At 57.7% G+C, this 16522-nt stretch overlaps 2 protein-coding genes across 2 annotated transcripts in view; one reads left to right on the plus strand and one right to left on the minus strand.

Annotated features, from left to right (window-relative positions):
- Positions 1-839, plus strand: part of ABHD12 (abhydrolase domain containing 12, lysophospholipase) — an 88104-nt gene extending 87265 nt beyond the window's left edge. Inside the window, exon 13 of the mRNA XM_015149621.3 lies at positions 559-839. Coding sequence (XP_015005107.1) covers positions 559-601 — 43 coding nt within the window. The 3' untranslated portion in view covers positions 602-839. The remainder of the gene's footprint in view (positions 1-558) is intronic.
- PYGB (glycogen phosphorylase B) overlaps positions 1-16522 on the minus strand; it is a 57624-nt gene that overhangs the window by 1476 nt on the left and 39626 nt on the right. Inside the window, 10 exon segments of the mRNA NM_001266864.1 lie at positions 1285-1419; positions 2930-3137; positions 4833-4974; positions 6982-7040; positions 11122-11269; positions 12215-12316; positions 13345-13459; positions 14365-14528; positions 15070-15216; positions 16360-16452. Coding sequence (NP_001253793.1) covers positions 1285-1419; positions 2930-3137; positions 4833-4974; positions 6982-7040; positions 11122-11269; positions 12215-12316; positions 13345-13459; positions 14365-14528; positions 15070-15216; positions 16360-16452 — 1313 coding nt within the window.

A 16522-nucleotide genomic window follows, 5' to 3' on the forward strand; every position in this document is an offset into this window, starting at 1 on the left:
AGGCTGGGCCAGGGCAGCAGGGAGCCCTGCCCACACTGTCCAGAGGGGAGAGTCCCGGGGCAGGAGGCCAGGCACCATCCACCTGGTCCTGCCTGGAGCGAAGGGGCCCATGCAGCTGGTCAGAGCCAGGCTGCACCGGGCCCATTTGGCCACGGGGCTTCTCTGTGAGGAAGGACTTATGTCCTGGGACGGTATTTCAGGAAAACCTTATTTCAACCCAACACTCCTTCAAATAAACTGGCATTTAAAGTGCATCTTCCACACACAGGGCAGTTAGAGCTGCACATGGGAGAGGCCTCCTGGGCAGACAGTGGAGAGCCCATGGCATCTCCTCGGGGCAGGGGGCACTTGCTGGGCAACGGCATCTCCATTTGCCATCTTATCTCAAGTCTGACTGGGATTTGCCTACACAGGAAATACTGACTTGCAGTTCCTGATGTGCTGAACAAAAATGCCAGATTTATGACTCTACAAATGCATTTCTGTTCACTATCGAGTCAGAAGCACACTTCACGAAATGCAGAGTTCACAATTTTAAAAGCACTTCCTTTATCACAGACCTCAGCAGGACCCAGGTTCCAGCCCAGATCCCAGCATGTGATCAGAGCCGGTGTGACTGAAGCCAATAGGTGACACAGTCATTAAAGAGCAGCAGACAAAACTAACCCAAAGGCAGCTGAAAGTGGAGGACAGGTGAATTCCCAGCCCTCGCCAGATTCAACTTTTGCCAGCAGGGTAAAGAACTGCCCTGTGCTGCAAACCTTACAAAGTCTGTAACTCTAGATAAACCATATCATGTGCTAACTTCACCGAAATAAAACACTAACTTTATAATGTTTCATCGTTGCAAGTGAAATCCATTTTCACCACTGCCTATCACTGGCACTGACACCTGTCTGGGTTCCGCAGCCCTTGTGTGCCCCCTACCCCACCCCAGGGAGTTCTGGGCCCATGCTCCCCCTACTGGCCTGCTGGGACATGGCTGCCCCTGGGACTTCCAACCACCAGATGACACCCCCTCCTGCTCAGCACATTGGTCCACAAGGCCTGGCGCCTGGACTCTGCTGCTGTCTCTCACTGCTCAGGGCCCCCTGGCATTGCCACAGGCCATCGCAAACTCCCAGCTGGAGTCTAAGGCTCTGCCCAGTAAGGTCTCATAGGCACAGTGGAGACATCCTGAAAGCATGAGTTTCGCTCTCCAAACAAGGTGCAATATCCAACCCACAAAGAGGACCCCTCCCTCCCTCCCTCCCAGCCGGCCAACCAGGGCGCAGTCAGTCCCACCTGTCATGATGCATCAGCATGTTCACGACATCCTTGAAGCAGTCTGGCTCCTTGGGAGAAAAAAAGCCACTGCTGATCTGGTCCACAGCCTGCTTCAGCTCAGGCAGGCGGTCGTAGTACTCCCTGGCATTGTACCTGCGAGGCAATGGGCCAGGAGTCAGCAGCCAGCACCCCAGGTAGGCCACCTTGAGGGACAAGCCACGTTGGTGCCTGGCACAGCCCCTACCCCAGGATGGCCCTGGGAGCTCAAAGCCTGCATGGTCCAGGGCAGCAGCCAGTGGCCATGGGTGGCTATGAGGCCCTTGAGCAGGGAGCCACTCGAGCAGAGATGTGAAGTCAGCCTAAAGCCAATCCCATCTGCTCCTTTGACTGTTAAAGAAATGTCATCACTAGCAGATCTGCTAGGATATACTGGCTCATGCCACATTCCTAGTGGAGAGGGCCACTCAGAACTTGGCTCACTGTGAAATCCTGGGCAGAGCTTTTGAAAAACAGACTGCCAGGGTGGCAGGAAGTGAAGTGGAGCACCCTTGGTGGGGACCTCAAAGATGGAAAAGGAAAAACGCAAGCAAGACCAGACAGGACAAGGCAGAGCTAAGTGGGTGAGGGAAGGATGGGCAGACATGGACATCCCAGGACGGGGCCCAGGCGGGAGAAGCTGTGTGAGGGTGCAGAAAGGGTGCATAGGCCTGTGTGCTCGGGCCGGTAAGGCCAGCTCTGACTTCAGATGGCATGTGCGGTTTCACCTGACTGCACCTGAGGCCTCACGGGCTCCCCAGCACTTCAAGACAATCAGGCAACACTGCCTTTTATTTGTAATTATCGCTTGGAATCAGGCCCGTGCCGGATTCCTCATGAACGTCCAGGACGTGAAGAACAAGGAAAGACTGAGAATCTGTCACAGACCAAATGGCACTGGGGAGACCTGATGGCCACACACAGCTGAGTGCCCTGATGGGATCCTGGGATGGGAAAGACAGTAACAGAGCCTGGTGGAGTCGCAATGGAGTGTGGGCTGCAGGAGGACCAGTGCTCCGAGCTCAGTGCAGCCAACGGAGGGGTGCGGGGAGAAAGTGGATGAAGCTCTGGGTACTGTCTTCAGGATCCCCGGCTGCCCCCGCTCCCTGCGGGCACATTTAAAATGTTTCCAAAATACTATTTTTAAACTATTTGTAACAGTTACAATTAGACTAGGGAACCTCAACAGCAGGCAAGCCCCAGACAGCAGAGTGCTCCGGCAGAGCGCCCCAGCAGTGGAGATCCCGCCCAGCCCCAGCCCATTTGTGTGGGGCTGCGTCCAGCCTGTGCCCCAGGGGGCGTCCCTCTAGGAGACCTTCCCCAGGGGGAAAAGGCCTTTCCTGGAGGAGGAGCCCCTGGTTTGGACCCCACGGATTCAGCCTCAGAGCCAAGACAGCAGCAGCCCAGCATCCCCGTGGCCTCGCCCAGAGCCCGGACCCCGTCCACTCCGTGCACCTGGAGAGAATGGTCACCCCTGCAGGCAGGCACACAGCCTTGGGCGGCACTGACCCTGGCACACCGTGGCCTGGCTCCAAGAGCCCGGTCCAGCCAATACCCCCAGCCCAACACCCTTCATTCTCCATCCTCACGCTGCCAGGTGCCCAGGGGCACAGGAGGGGGCTCGCACCCTTTCCGGTCCAGGGCCTCAACATCCTCCACCCGCAGGCCGAAGATGAAGAGGTTCTCGGCCCCAGCCTCCTCGGCCATCTCCACGTTGGCGCCGTCCATGGTGCCGATGGTGAGGGCCCCATTGAGCATGAACTTCATGTTGCCTGTGCCCGAGGCCTCGGTGCCTGCAGTGGAGATCTGCTGCGACAGATCAGCGGCCGGGATCACTGTGGAAGGGAGCACAGGAACAGGACCCCAATGTCCTCAGCCACAAGGCTCACTGCAGGACGAGCCGGCCCATCCACCCAGGGCTGGGGCATGGAGGGACCAATGTGGTGGCGGCGCTCCAGCCCCCGCTCCCGCTCCCGCTCCCGCTCCCACAGGGGACCAGGCTGGACACGGCTACCCGCCTCTGCAGGGCTCCCCTTCATGACTGGGGCAGCCTTGCGGCAGAGGGTCCAAGATGGAGGCTCCTGAGGAGCCCCCCCCAGGTGGCAAAGGATCTCTGCACCAAAACCTTCCCAAAACCAGGCCTAGCCAAGGAGCCAGTCCTGGCTCGCTGACGTCACTCCCTGGATCCCTGCGACCTTGATCAGCCCCAGCAGCTCCCTGGATCCTTTCAGGAGAAATGTAGAATTGCATAGAGCCAGAGAGCTGGAGAGGCTGAGGGGCAGCGACCTCGTGGGTACCAGCAGCTGCCAGATGCCACAGCCCTGCGCTTTCTCTGTGCCTGTCCCTCGGGACTGGTCACTGCTCCCAGGCACGCTGTGACTGCACACAGTGACTATACAACCTGCTCTCTGCCCTCATCTCGGGCTGCAGCCCAGCCACAGCAACAGTGCTGGGGAGAACAGGGCCCTGAAGCCAGCACCAGACTCCAGACCAGGCGCCCAAAGGCCTGCTCTAAAGATGAGCAGGAGTCAGCTGGCCCCAAAGACACATGAGGGAAGCCTCAGGCAGCGTGGGGGAGAGAAGACGCTTCGGTCAGAGGAGCAGGGAAGGAAGAGCCACGCCACTGGAGTTCCTGGCCAAGTCAGAGGCAAGCCGGCCCGTGAGTGCCTCAAGGGACCTTGCTGGCCAGGCACCACTAAAGAGGGGGAGCGATATGGACACCAAGGCAGCAGCCAGGGCACAGGGACGGTGCCCAGGGACCCCCCCCTCCACCACTGAGCTTGCAGGGCAACAGTAGATCAGCCCTCTCACCTACACCATGGCAGCCTGGGAAGTCCAGGCGGCCTGAACTAGGGGGGGCCCTTGGCCCTCGGCGGCAGGAGGGGAGCATGAGAAGGCCAGGCTCAGATCTCTCACCATCTGGTGGGCAAATCACTTTCCTGCCCAGAAGGGCCCATAGGGGTGGGAACCGATGGGCTCCAGGGCATGTGGCAGCGCATGCCAGGGTCTCCCCAGGACTGGCCCAGGCTGCCCTCAGGAAGCACAGATGAGGCAGGTGCTGCCACCTGAGAACAGTGGTGGGCCCAAGAGCAGGCAGGCAGTGAGGAGCAACGACGTGGGCGGAGGAGGGGCAGCGGGGTTGGGGGAAGCTGTGGGCCCACATCCCCACTGGCCTGGTGCATGTCCTGCCAGCAGAGGGGCCCAGGGCAGAAGGCATGGCTGATGGGCAGGAGGAAAGGGCAGGGGAGGGAGGGTACAGAGGGCAGGCCAGGCAGGCACGGCAGTGAGGGTGCCCAGATGGGGGATGATACTGCCTGTGACGTGCAAGGTGCCCCGGGACGCACTGAGTCCTCCACACTGCACAGGGAGCACTCCCCAAAGCCATTCCCTGCTCGCCTGCAGCCCGGCTGGTGAGGCCTGGGTGTCCAGGCAGAGCTGAACCGGCTGAGGACGAAAGGCCTGGGGGCCAGTACAGTGCCCGTTCCTGGGCAGGGGTGAGTTTTCTGTCTGACACAGGCTTCCAGAGTTACCTTTCTCAGCCAAGGACACGCGGTAGTTCTCCAGGAAGATCACTTTCAACCTGTCACCCACAACTGGGTCATGATTGACGACGTCGCCAATGGACGTGACCAACTTGATGATCAGCTTGGCCATGTGGTAACCGGGCGCTGCCTGGAGAGGGGTGAAGGTGAAGGTTTTTAGCATCAATGCGTTGTTCGGGCCCTCGGAGGCACTCCTGGTTCCTGGGGTCTGTAGGAGGGTGAGGCCAGAGCCACAGGAGCCTGCCGCCGGGAGAGTCAGTAGAGGAGCTGGGGAGGCCACGCTGGCCCCAAGGCCTCAGCCTCTGCTGAGCGCTCAGACCACATCCAGAAACGTGTCTGCCTCAAGTCTGGTTTTCTGGTTGTTGTCAGGTTTTCAGAAATCACAACGTAAAAGAGACCAGGATTTCTAGAGCTGCCGACTGTCAGGAAACAGAGAACTGTCCCTAGGGACATACTGGGACACGCTAGAGGGACACATTCGGAAAGAGCCAGGCTACGGCGGACAGACAACCCGATGTCTGTAACAGACAGACCGTGGGGGAAACCTACAGAGAACTGAGACACCACGGCAAGTCCAAGGTGAGAACTCACTGGGCCCTCCCTCAGACCAACTTTTAGAAATATCTGTCACTTCACAAAGTCGACTGGGCCAGGGACCCATGAGGTATCCGAGTGAACATTTCACGACACGGAGGACTCCTGTCCAATGCTTTAGGTGTGACGGATGGTGGGTGCTACTGTGTGGTGATGTTTCAGTCTAGCCCCATTGTGGTTCTGGTGGAAAACAGCATTTTATGAAGAGGAATGCTGACGTACGTAAGACTGAAGAGCTAGAGTGTCTGCCGTTTACTGGGAAATGCTTCAGCTAGTCTGAGGGATAGGTTTACGGTTTTGCTACAGTTCTTCCTGCTTTTCTCTAGGTTCAGATGTTTCTTTTTTTTTTTTTTTTTTTTTTTTTGTGCTGAGACAGGGTCTGGCTCTGTTGTCCAGGCTGGAGTGCAGCAGTGCAATCACAGCTCACTGTAGCCTCAATCACCCAGGACAATCGATCCTCCTACCTCATCCTCCCAAGTAACTGGGACTACAGACATGCACCACCACACCCAGCTAATTTTTGCATTTTTTTGTAGAGATGGGGTTTCACCACATTGCCCAGGCTGGTCTGGAACTCCTGGGCTCATGCAATCCACCCACCTCGGCTCCCAAAGTGCTGGGATTACAGGCATGAGACACCGTGCCCGGCCTAAAATTTTCACAATAACATTTAAAACTTTTTCAAACTCCGTATCTCTATAGACTTCACATACTGAAATACTGACAAATAAAATGATGCAATTCCAAAATTTGCTTCAAAAACAGCAGGTGACAGGAGTGGACAGAGACCAAATGGGGTGTGCCAGGAGGTGGTAGAGCCCTGAGGAGTGCCCGCCCCTCTGACCAGCTTCCCACTCGCTGAAGGCAGGGAGAGGGTATCCTTCAGGCTGCACACAGGCCCCAGCACCCCCAGGCCCCAGCCTTGCCATGAAGAGCTGGGGTGCCTCACACAGTCCAGACTCACTTAGGGCCACTGCTCCAGCAGGACCCTCCTAAGGACGCTGCACCCCACGGCAGCCCCACAGTTCTGGATAAAGACCAAGCTACTAGAGAAACACGACAGGAGGTGGGGACACTGGCCGCAGACGGCTGATGAGTATGACGATGTGACCTGGGACTCGATGACAGCACATCTAGGACTCTGAAAGTATGTGTCATAGTAAATAAAGTGAACTGAAAGCAGGCAATGCTCAGGGCATGTGCAGGTGATGAAGCAGCCACAGCGCCCTGTGCCTACTGGGCACCATGCAATCCTATGGGCACAAAGAGAAAGGACACTGCCCCCTCTGAGGTGGGCACCAGCAAGCCCACTGGGGACTGGCCCTCTAGGCTGGGGACCCCCTCCGATGAGCTGGGCAGGGAGGCTTCCATCCCATTCTGACCCTCTACAGGGTCCCCACCCGACAGGCACACCAGTAGGGCCAGTGACCGCTGGGCACCCGGCTCCTCAGTATGGATGTGGCACCACGAGAAGCATGCAGGCTGCCCACCCACCGTCCCTGGACCAAACCCCACAGAGAGGACTATAGAGGACGTCACTCACCTTGCCCCCAATCATAACAGTCCTGGGCACAAAGGCCTTGGCCGGGTCTCTCTTGATTCCTGCAGGACACACAGAAGAGACTCACACAAGGCACCGGGAGCCGGACAAGCCTCTGCTGGGGCCCAGCAACATCAGAGGGCGACCCTGAGGCAGGACAGGCAGGCTCCGCCGTGAGTGTGCTTCAAGCCCCAGTGACACGGGCGGCAGCGGCACAGGGCCACTGGCCACCCACTGCCCACCCACCAGGAACCTGCCACTTACAAGGGGGCGAGGCCACCCTGAGGTCTGCACTTAGGTTCCCAGCTGGTGAGGAAGGCCAGCCAGGACCAGTGACGAACCCAGCAGCTGACCCGAGCAAAGATGCTGTTTGTTCCCAGGGGCTCAGAGGAAACGCTGCACCTCAGTTTCCAGAAAAGCCCAATACAGGAGCTTCCTTGGGTTTGGTCACCAGTGTTCGAGGCCCCTGTACATGAAGGGCACACTTGTGGGTTTTGTCTGGTTTTGTTTCTTGAGACAGTGGCGCACTCTGTCGCCCAGGCTGGAGTCTCTACCTTCCAGGCTCAAGCAATCCTCCCACCTCAGCCTCCTGAGTAGCTGGGATCCTAGGCACATGCCACTGTGCCCAGCTAATTTTTTCACTTTTTATAGAGTTGAGGGTCTCTCTATATCGCCCAGGCTGGTTTCAAACTCCCAGGCTCAAGCAATCCTTCCACCTCGGTCTCCCAAAGTGCAGGGATTATAGGCGTGAGCTACCGCGCCTCACGCTCTACCACTCTTGTGTTTTTTTTTGTTGTTTTTGTTTTTAAGAGTCAAGGTTTAGCTCTGCCACCCAGGCTGGAGTACAGTGGTGTAATCGGGGTTGAAAGCAGCCACAAACACCTGGGCTCGAGTGATCCTCCCCTCCTCAGCCTCCCAAGTAGATGGGACTACAGGCACCAACAGGTTGCCACATGCAGCTAATTTTTTCACTTTTAGTACAGATGGGGTCTCGCTTTTTTGCCCAGACCGGTCTCAAACTCCTGGCATCAAACAGTCGTGAGGCCTCAGCCTTCCAAATCCTTGGGATTACAGGGGTGAGCCACCACACTGACCTTAAATTGTGTTTTAAACACATTGTTTGGATGACACAAAGAAAAAGTGGCAACCTCAGCCTTGTGGCTGTGGTGCCATCAGCCTGCAGGGGCGCTGGGTGAGACCTTGTGTCTCCCTTCTGCCTTGCTGGGACAGGGGGTGAGGGCCCCTGAAGTTCTTCACAGAGAGGATGGAGGGTCAAGCCATGACGGCCAGCTCACTGCCAGCCCAGCAAACAGGCTGTCCTTGCCAGGTCATGGGTTTGCAGATTTCACAGGAGGTTCCTACAAAAAGGGGATGAGCGGCCACCCTGGACAGGTGTTCACCAGCGAGCCAGGCCTCGGGGGGGCAGCAGGGAGTCAGGCCGATGTGTACCCCCTGGCCCCAGGCTCCAGGAGGAACACAGCTGCCCCTTAGTGCTGGATCTTGTCACTTCTGGAAATCAGCAGAGAACAGGAAAAATGAAACACACAGATGATGATTTCAGCACAACTAGGAAAGAAGGCAACCATGCAAACTCCAGGCCACAGTGGGCAGGGGACAGGGTCCTGGGAATCCTAACCTCTGGGGAGGGGCACTCTGGGCAGAGGTCCGGTCCTGGGGGCCACCAAGGAGCCCCCAGGGGACAGCAGGCTCAGGCAAGTGCCTCTCCCACAAGGGCATCCTCACAAGGCAGGTCCTGGCATCCAGGGGAGCCTCCTGCCCAGGCGAGACCTGGAGAAACAGCGGAGACGCAGCCACAGGGAGGTGCCACAGACTGGGGAAGCACGGCCTTGGGCCAGCAGAGGAGCTGCCTTGGAGGGCTGAGAAGCCTATTCCGAATAGCCCCAGGCGATCCAGCTCACCCTAACGTAGCAGTGGAAGTCAGCACCCAGCCCTGCTACAGGCCACAGGAGGGGAGTGAACCCCTTCGCGAATCACATACCCTTGGTGACCACCAACTTGGAAAGACATGGAGCCGAATGCAAGGCCTCAGGGAGGGAGGCAGAGAGCACAGGAGAGGAGCAGAGGGCATGGGAGGAAAGTGCAGCCGGGAGACGCTCCAGAGAGCAGTGCCACCCCAAGGACAAGGACAAGCCAAGTCCTGAGAGAAGTAGGTACCAAGGAGGCAGGCTAGAGAAAGCCACCTCACGCCACACTGCAGCCCAGAAGCAAAAAACCAAACAGAACCAAACACACGTTTCAGACAACTTCCCTGAAGTCCAGCAACATGTTCAACAAGCACCCTGAGTATTGACGAAAATGCCGCGTTAACAGCCAACACCAAGACACGGCAATGACAGTGAGTCACTCATGAGATCGAGAACTCAGACCTCACCAGACTTCTGCACATACATCCACCCTCCAGACAGTGCCCAGCAGGGCCCCAAAAGGCACTGGGGGAAGGAAGTGGAGTCAAGACTGGCATCTTCAGCCAAACCAACCTTCGTGGTGAAGGGTCCAGGCTATTTTGAACAAGCAAGAATTCGGGAAGGTTGTTCCCATGAGCCAGTCATGAACTAGGCACAAAGCGCCGGCAGGGCTGGGCAGCACTCTGCAGGAGGACCGTGAGGAGCAGTGAACATACTCACCTGCAGACTCAAACTGACAGAGCTAGGGACAGGAGGAAGGGCAGAGTACTGATGCTGTGAGCTCTGACAGTGGGGCAAGGAGATGCATGTCCACACGTACATGCACACACACAAGCACACGTGTTTACACGCATGCACACACATACATTTATGCACGCACACACAGACATGGGGCAAGGGGGAAGACCAGTGGGAGCGAGCACCAGCCTGTTGGCTGCCTCCTGTGAACGGCTGGAAATCACAGCGGGTTGTTCAAAGCGAACGAAACAAGCAAGCGGAAGCAGAGCGTCTGGGAAGCCTGACAGCCAACACTAAACGACGACGCAACAACTGACTGTGGGGGCAGCGGAGTGGGAGGAAGGGAGGGGTGACCTGCAACTCTCACTGTCGCTCACAAATGGGACCAAGCGCTGTGCAAGCGGAGGACTCCTGGTCACCACCAGGGACACACAGAGCGTCACAACTGCAGGAGGAAAGCGGGGCAAAGAAAGGTGATGCAAAGTTCCCATGCACCACCTCGGAGCCAGGAAGCCACAGCCCTGGGAAGCATCATCTCCCGTGGTGCCCACACAGCAGAGGGGTCCTCAGTGGGGGTGGCCTCCAGCCTCTGTCCTACTGCGTGTGTCTCAAACGCACCCAGATCCTCCACCCCATCGAGGCTTACTCATTGGGAATAGTAAGATGTATTTCCAAGAGGAGCTTTGTATCGGAAAGGAGGATGTGTGGTTCCTTTGGTTTTTAAAATACCTACTTTATTAAATTACAAAACTTTAGAAACCTAGTTTTTCCTTAAGGTTTTATTATCTAGTAAACCTAGCAAATAGTCACATTGACTTCTGGAGGTCTCTGATTCATGTTTGTTCTCATAATTAAATGTTCTCAGACAATATAAGATACATATGTAAATTTAACACATACTATCTTAATTTTTATAAGTATGCTTTAAATGCCTCTAATAAGCATAATCTTTCTAAATAAGATTAGTCTCACAGAGATAATAACTAAATTTAAAATAAAAACTGAAGGCCCGGTACAGTGGCTCATGCCTATAACCCCAGCCCTTTGGGAGGCAGAAGTGGGTAGATCACTTGAAGCCAGGAGTTCGAGACCAGCCTTGGCAACACAGTGAAACCCTGTCTCTACAAAAAACACAAGGGCACAGTGGCGTGCGCCTGTAGTCCCAGCCACTTGGGAGACTGAGGTGGGAGGATTTCCTGGGCCCTGGGAGGTCGAGGCTGCAGTGAGCCGTGATGGTGCCACTGCACTCCAGCCTAGGCCTTTCGGGTGTTTAACTGTTCACCTGCTCACGTGAGGCCTGGCATGGGGCACACAGAAAAACGTGGCTTTTGCTTAAAATAAATGTGCCACATCACACATGCCCACGCCTACACACGCACAGCCCCCACCATGACAAAGGCCCAGGGTCTGCGCACAGCTGGCGGGCAAGGGTAAGCCTTGGGCCCCGCAGTGCCATCATGCAGGTGATGCCGGCACTCACGGTTGTACAGGGTGATGACGTGCAGGCAGTTGAGCAGTTGCCGCTTGTACTCGTGGATCCTCTTCACGTGCACATCGAACATGGAGGAGGGGTTGATCTTTACCTTGTACTCCTTCTCCAGGAAGGCTGAGAACTTAAGCTTGTTTTCCTGGGAGAGTGAGGGGGAAGGATGGCTGGAGACTTCACCAGGACTCCACCCACTGACCCTGTGGCTTCCTGCTTCGAGTGCCCTGTGAGGAGCGCCGCAGGGAAAGGGCAGGGGTATACAGGATGGAGCTCAGGGGCAGAGATGGCACCAGGGGTCTTCTCATGGGACAAGGGGAGAGAGCGATGCTGAAGGTGGGTCTGTACCAGGAATAGGGGATAAGTGAGGAGCCGGCCCCGGAGCACGCCTGGAGCCAAGTAGAATACACTGCAGAGCCAGGCGTGCAGGCAGGGGAGCAGCGTGGGAGCGGGACAGCTGAAAGGACTACAAGAACTAGTTCTGGCCTCTAGGAGGAGGCCAAGCTCGACGGGCTATGTAGAATGGCCTCCAGCCTGCTGAGGTTTGAAGGCTGCCGTCACTGGCCCCGGACTAGCCGAGGGGCTGCTGCCGGTGCAGACAGTTCGTGTACCTGCACAGCTCTCCAGGGGCAAAGAGGGCATCACGCTGGAATTGGCTTCTAGAGGCTTCCATACAGAACTGATCCGTGGTGGAGGGTTGAGGAACAGGCAGCGCTGGCCTGGGGTCTGTACTCAGCTATCTGCCACGTGACCTGTCCTCCTCGGGGCCCTCATCTGTCATCTGAAAGGCTGAGTGGGGCAGAGAGACCTCAGGGGACCCTAACAGCCTCACCCTCAGTCCTGTTCCGAGTCCCCACTAAAGCCCCAGTGGGTACCCCAGGACCTGTGTTGGGCTTGCAGGAGGGCTTGGGGCTGGGGCGTACCTGCCTGGCTGTGGGAGGGCTGGGGCCAGGGCGTACCTGCCTGGCTGTAGGAGGGTTGGGGCCAGGGCGGACCTGCCTGGTTGTAGGAGGGCTGGGGCCAGGGCATACCTGCCTGGCTGTGGGAGGGCTGGGGCCGGGGCTCGGGCCAGGGCCAGGGCCATGCCTACCTGTTTGACCTTGGCCACGTCCCTGATGAATGCCTCGTCATTGACCAGTGGCAGCAGCTTCTTCAGCTGGCTCAGGTCAGTCAGAAACTCCTCCCCAATTTTCTGGAGAATGTAAAGGTTCCGCTCACTGTGGGCCCTAGCCACTTGCCCTCCTCCCGTTGTCGCCCATGCCCCTGCTTTCCCCTGGGATCTGCTCGTCCAGCCTCTCCACGCATCTCACCTCTCAGGCTACAGGGTCACCCCGGCAGCCCCTCCCACCTCTTCTGATCTTCTGAGAGGGCTCTGCAATGTGGCCCAGTCCCACCAATTCAAATGCCCACAACAAACACACAAGCCTCCCTCAGCCACCGTTCCTAGGGTTCTGACGTTGAACATCCCATCACCACCCAAACCCCAAAGCCATCCTCCAGCTGCCCTCCACCAGCACCTTCCCTGCCTCCACAATGCAGCAGGCAGCCCCCTCAAAGCCAGCACCTCACCCAGGTGCTGCCCGCAAACACTCGGCCACCTCTCCTCACTCTGCCCAGGCCCGCCTCAGACTGCACGGGAGCCACGCTGCCTTCCAGGTCCCAGGGGCCCGTCCCCCAGCACAGGACATTGGACCCGTTTGCCCCAGAGCACTGATCCCTCCCTCTTCATTCCCTCTTCAGACCTCAGCTTTCCTGGGAAGCCTTCCCTGACCATAGCCCCAGGTGAGTGGTCCCACCCTCCCAGCCGCTGGTCCTGGCCTGTAGCACAGGGCCTGACACCTCAGCGCTCGTTTCCCTCAGGAGCCTGCATAGGAGCCAACATACAAACAGGAAATAGGCGCCCAGCCTGGCAGACTCTCCTGGCAGTCAGCTGCCTCTTGCCTCTTTTGCAATGGCCCCGTGGCTGCTCTGAGCCACACCCCAGCCCTCTCTAAAGCTCAGCTTCTGAACTCGCACACAGGACCCGCCAGGCCCCACTGGGTGACTGCCCAGCTCAGCGCCCATGTTCAGGGGCTCAGCTCTCATGTCTGGAAGCCTACAGGTCAACACGTGAGGGACAGACTCCTGCCTACTCAGCAACCACTCAGCAGGGGCTGATGACACGGCCAGTGGTTCTCAGCCCAGGCATACCCAAAGGCACAGGCAGGGCCTGGCGCTCACCTCCACGATAGTATCGGCCAGCCCCGGGTTGCACAGCAGCAGCCACCGGCGGGGGGTGATACCGTTGGTCTTATTCTGGAACTTCTCTGGCTCCAGTTCATAAAAATCCTTAAAGCTGCAAACACAGAGAACAGGTAACTGTCACAAATGCTGTGCCTTGAACCAGGTGAGCAAGAGACCTTAAGGCCCTTTTAAGGAGGTCCCAGGATCCCTCAAGCTCAGTGTTTCTGTTCTGTTTTCTGAGAACAGTGACCGCGGCCGCTGTAGGCTCTGGGAGCCATACAAAGGCAGCGCCTGCGCCCCAGGGCCTCTGTGGCTGGCTGTGTGGTTTGCCCAACTACACCCTCGCAGGCATCAGAGCCTGGCCATTCTCCGGAGCGGTCCATGCGGAAACAGGTGTCCAAGTCATGACAGCCGAGACCGCAGGACTGTAGGGCTTGAGAAGCTGTGGTCGGTTTCCTTATCGCTACTGGGGAGGGGCCCAACACAGAAGCTTGCTGTGGGTGCCATGCACAGAGCCTGCAGCCCAGCCCCGGGCACAGAAGCCCCCGCTCCTGCCCGGTTTTGCCTGCCCAGCACGCACAGTAGACGCCCAGCACATGCTAGGTGAAAGAGTGGGAGTGATTCCTAGATCACGCCCCACCTAAGAGGGGCAAGAACGAGATCTGACCTAAGAATCCCTCCTTCAAGCCCTGTCTAAGCCCCGCCAGCGGCAGGAGGACCAGTGGTGTAGAGCCTCCGACTGGACCCCCAGGAAGGCAGGGGCGCGGGAGAGCAACAGGAGACAAAGCCGTCTCCCCATTGCCCACAGGGCCAGAGGCCCCATGTGCTGGTCGGTGAATGCACAAGGCATGACCCTGACAGGGTGTTCTGGGCAGCTCTGTCATTGCCATCGAGGCAGGGGCCTAGTGGCATGGGGTGTGTGCCGTACAGCTGGGTCCATGTGTTCGGTGGCTGGTCCTAGGTGCAGGCCTCGGTGTCAGACACAGCTGGCCTCCCTCGGGCAAGCGCCCCACTCACACCGACTGTTTCACAATCTCCGAGTGGATCCTCGCCACACCGTTGACAGCGTGGGACCCAATCACACACAGGTGGGCCATGTTGATCCGCTTGCAGTCCCCCTCCTCGATCACAGACATCCTGCGCAGGCGGTCCACATCTCCGGGAAACAGCGCAGCCACGTGCTGGTGCCAAAACACAGAGGCAGGTAGGTGGGCACGGGAGGCCCCACGGAGACCCAGCACTCCCCATGACCAGGGGACAGTCCATGACCACCCACAGGAAGCTCTGCTGCCTCCAGGGAAGTCCTGGGGCTGCGACAGCCGGACCTCACTCAAGTGCTCCCAGCGCCAGCAGCCACTTCAGAGGCATCTCACAAGGGCCCGGGGCCAGCTCCAGGAGGAGGCCCTCGCTCACTCCACTCCCCAGCCCAGGAAAGGGCCCAGCCCAGCCCAGGGACCCACAGGGCTACTGTGTCTGAGGAAGATGGGTCTGAGGGAGAGAACATGCAATTTAATTTACAAAGAGGAACCTGGGACAGCTGTGGCTCAGGCGTGGGGATCAGCCAACAGCTCTGCCAAGGGACAGCCCCCAGCCCCAAGCATCTTCTGCTAAATGGAGGGTGCCTCGTTCAAGGAGTAAAGCACCTCCTCGCCTAGGCCAGGTGGGGGGCCGTTGGCATGGGTGTAACCGCCACCCTACACGGCCACCTGGGCCCACACTCACGTCCAGGTGCCGCTGGTTGATGGCATAGATGATTTCCAGGTGCCGCGGCAGCAGCTTCTCAAACATGGACACGGGCCAGCGCTCCAAGGCCTCAGGCAGCACGGTGTGGTTGGTGTATGCACAGGTCTTCTTCGTGATTTCCCAGGCCTAGGCCATTCGAGAATGTTCCCATGTGTTTGTTTAGAAACAAGCAGCTCTCTGGCCAGCTGCCTAGGCGGGTTGAGCATCCAGGATCCCAGGCAGATGCTGGGTACCCCAGGAAGGGCCACCCTCCCCTCTGCTCTCCAGGGTGGATCTGGAGCCCTCTGAAAGCCTGACACGCAGCCCAGAGCCCTCAATCTGCTGATGCAACCCATCGAAGTGTGACGTTATGGTCCAGTGTGTGACACACACACAAGTAAGACACACTCGCCTGCTACCTGGGGTCACCTTCACACTCTCCCATCACTGGTAAATGGACGCACTGCTGAGCAGTTTTCTATTTATTTCCACTACAGTAGCCGGACACCCACAGTGGGGAGGACACTGGTTACTACATGGACCTGCCCCGTGCTGGCCAGAACTGGGGTACCCGCAACAGGCACAGCCTCACCTGGAGTGCACACACACCAAGGCCAGAGAGGGGCTTGGGTTTCTACAAAACGGAGTTAAAAAAATTTGTTCTATGGTTTCTTTTTTGTTTTTCTGGGTGTGTGCTGCCACACCTGGCTATCTTTTGTTTTTAGAGGTGGGGTCTTGCTGTATTGCCCAGGCTCTAACTTCTGGCCTCGAGTGACCCTCCTGCCTCAGCTTCCCAAAGCACTAGGATTATGGGTGTGAGTCACCACACTGTCCAGTTTCATGGTTCTACATGTCGACTGGATAACGGTTAGATTAAGAAAATCTCACCACACAAACGTATTAAAGTCCAAAATATGCTGAGTCGTGAGAGCAGGTGCCATGAACAGAGCACAGAGCTCTAAACAATGCTTTGGGGAGCCGTCACCAAACTTCAAGATGAGAATGCACCAACGGGAAACCCTGAGAAGTGTCAGAGCCCTATCCTTATCCTCTCCCCCGTGCCCTGTCCCCCGCACCCTGTCCCCCACACTCTGGCCCCCCGCACCCTGGCCCACAGAACCTCTGTCTCCTGGAACCAGACCCCTCCCACAGCTCGCATCTCTCCCAGGCATGATGACCACACAGCTCTCCCTAGGCCAGGGGAGAGGCCCCCCAGCTCAGCTCCTCGTAGCCCTGGTCTGCATGGGTTGCAGGCTCTGGGGAGGTGCCGCCCTTCTCCTCCACGCGCACCTTGTCCCAGTCCACCTTCTCCACGTCCACCAGGATCCGCATGAGCTCGGGGATGGAAAGGGCAGGGTGGGTGTCATTCAGCTGGATGGCCACCTGCAGGTCGCACAAGGGGTGCCATTCAGTCATCTCATCCCTTGTGGGCACCCACGGTTGTTGGCATATG

The sequence above is a fragment of the Macaca mulatta genome, chromosome 10 (genome assembly GCF_049350105.2).
Source record: "Macaca mulatta isolate MMU2019108-1 chromosome 10, T2T-MMU8v2.0, whole genome shotgun sequence".
In the NCBI taxonomy this organism is placed as follows: domain Eukaryota; kingdom Metazoa; phylum Chordata; class Mammalia; order Primates; family Cercopithecidae; genus Macaca; species Macaca mulatta.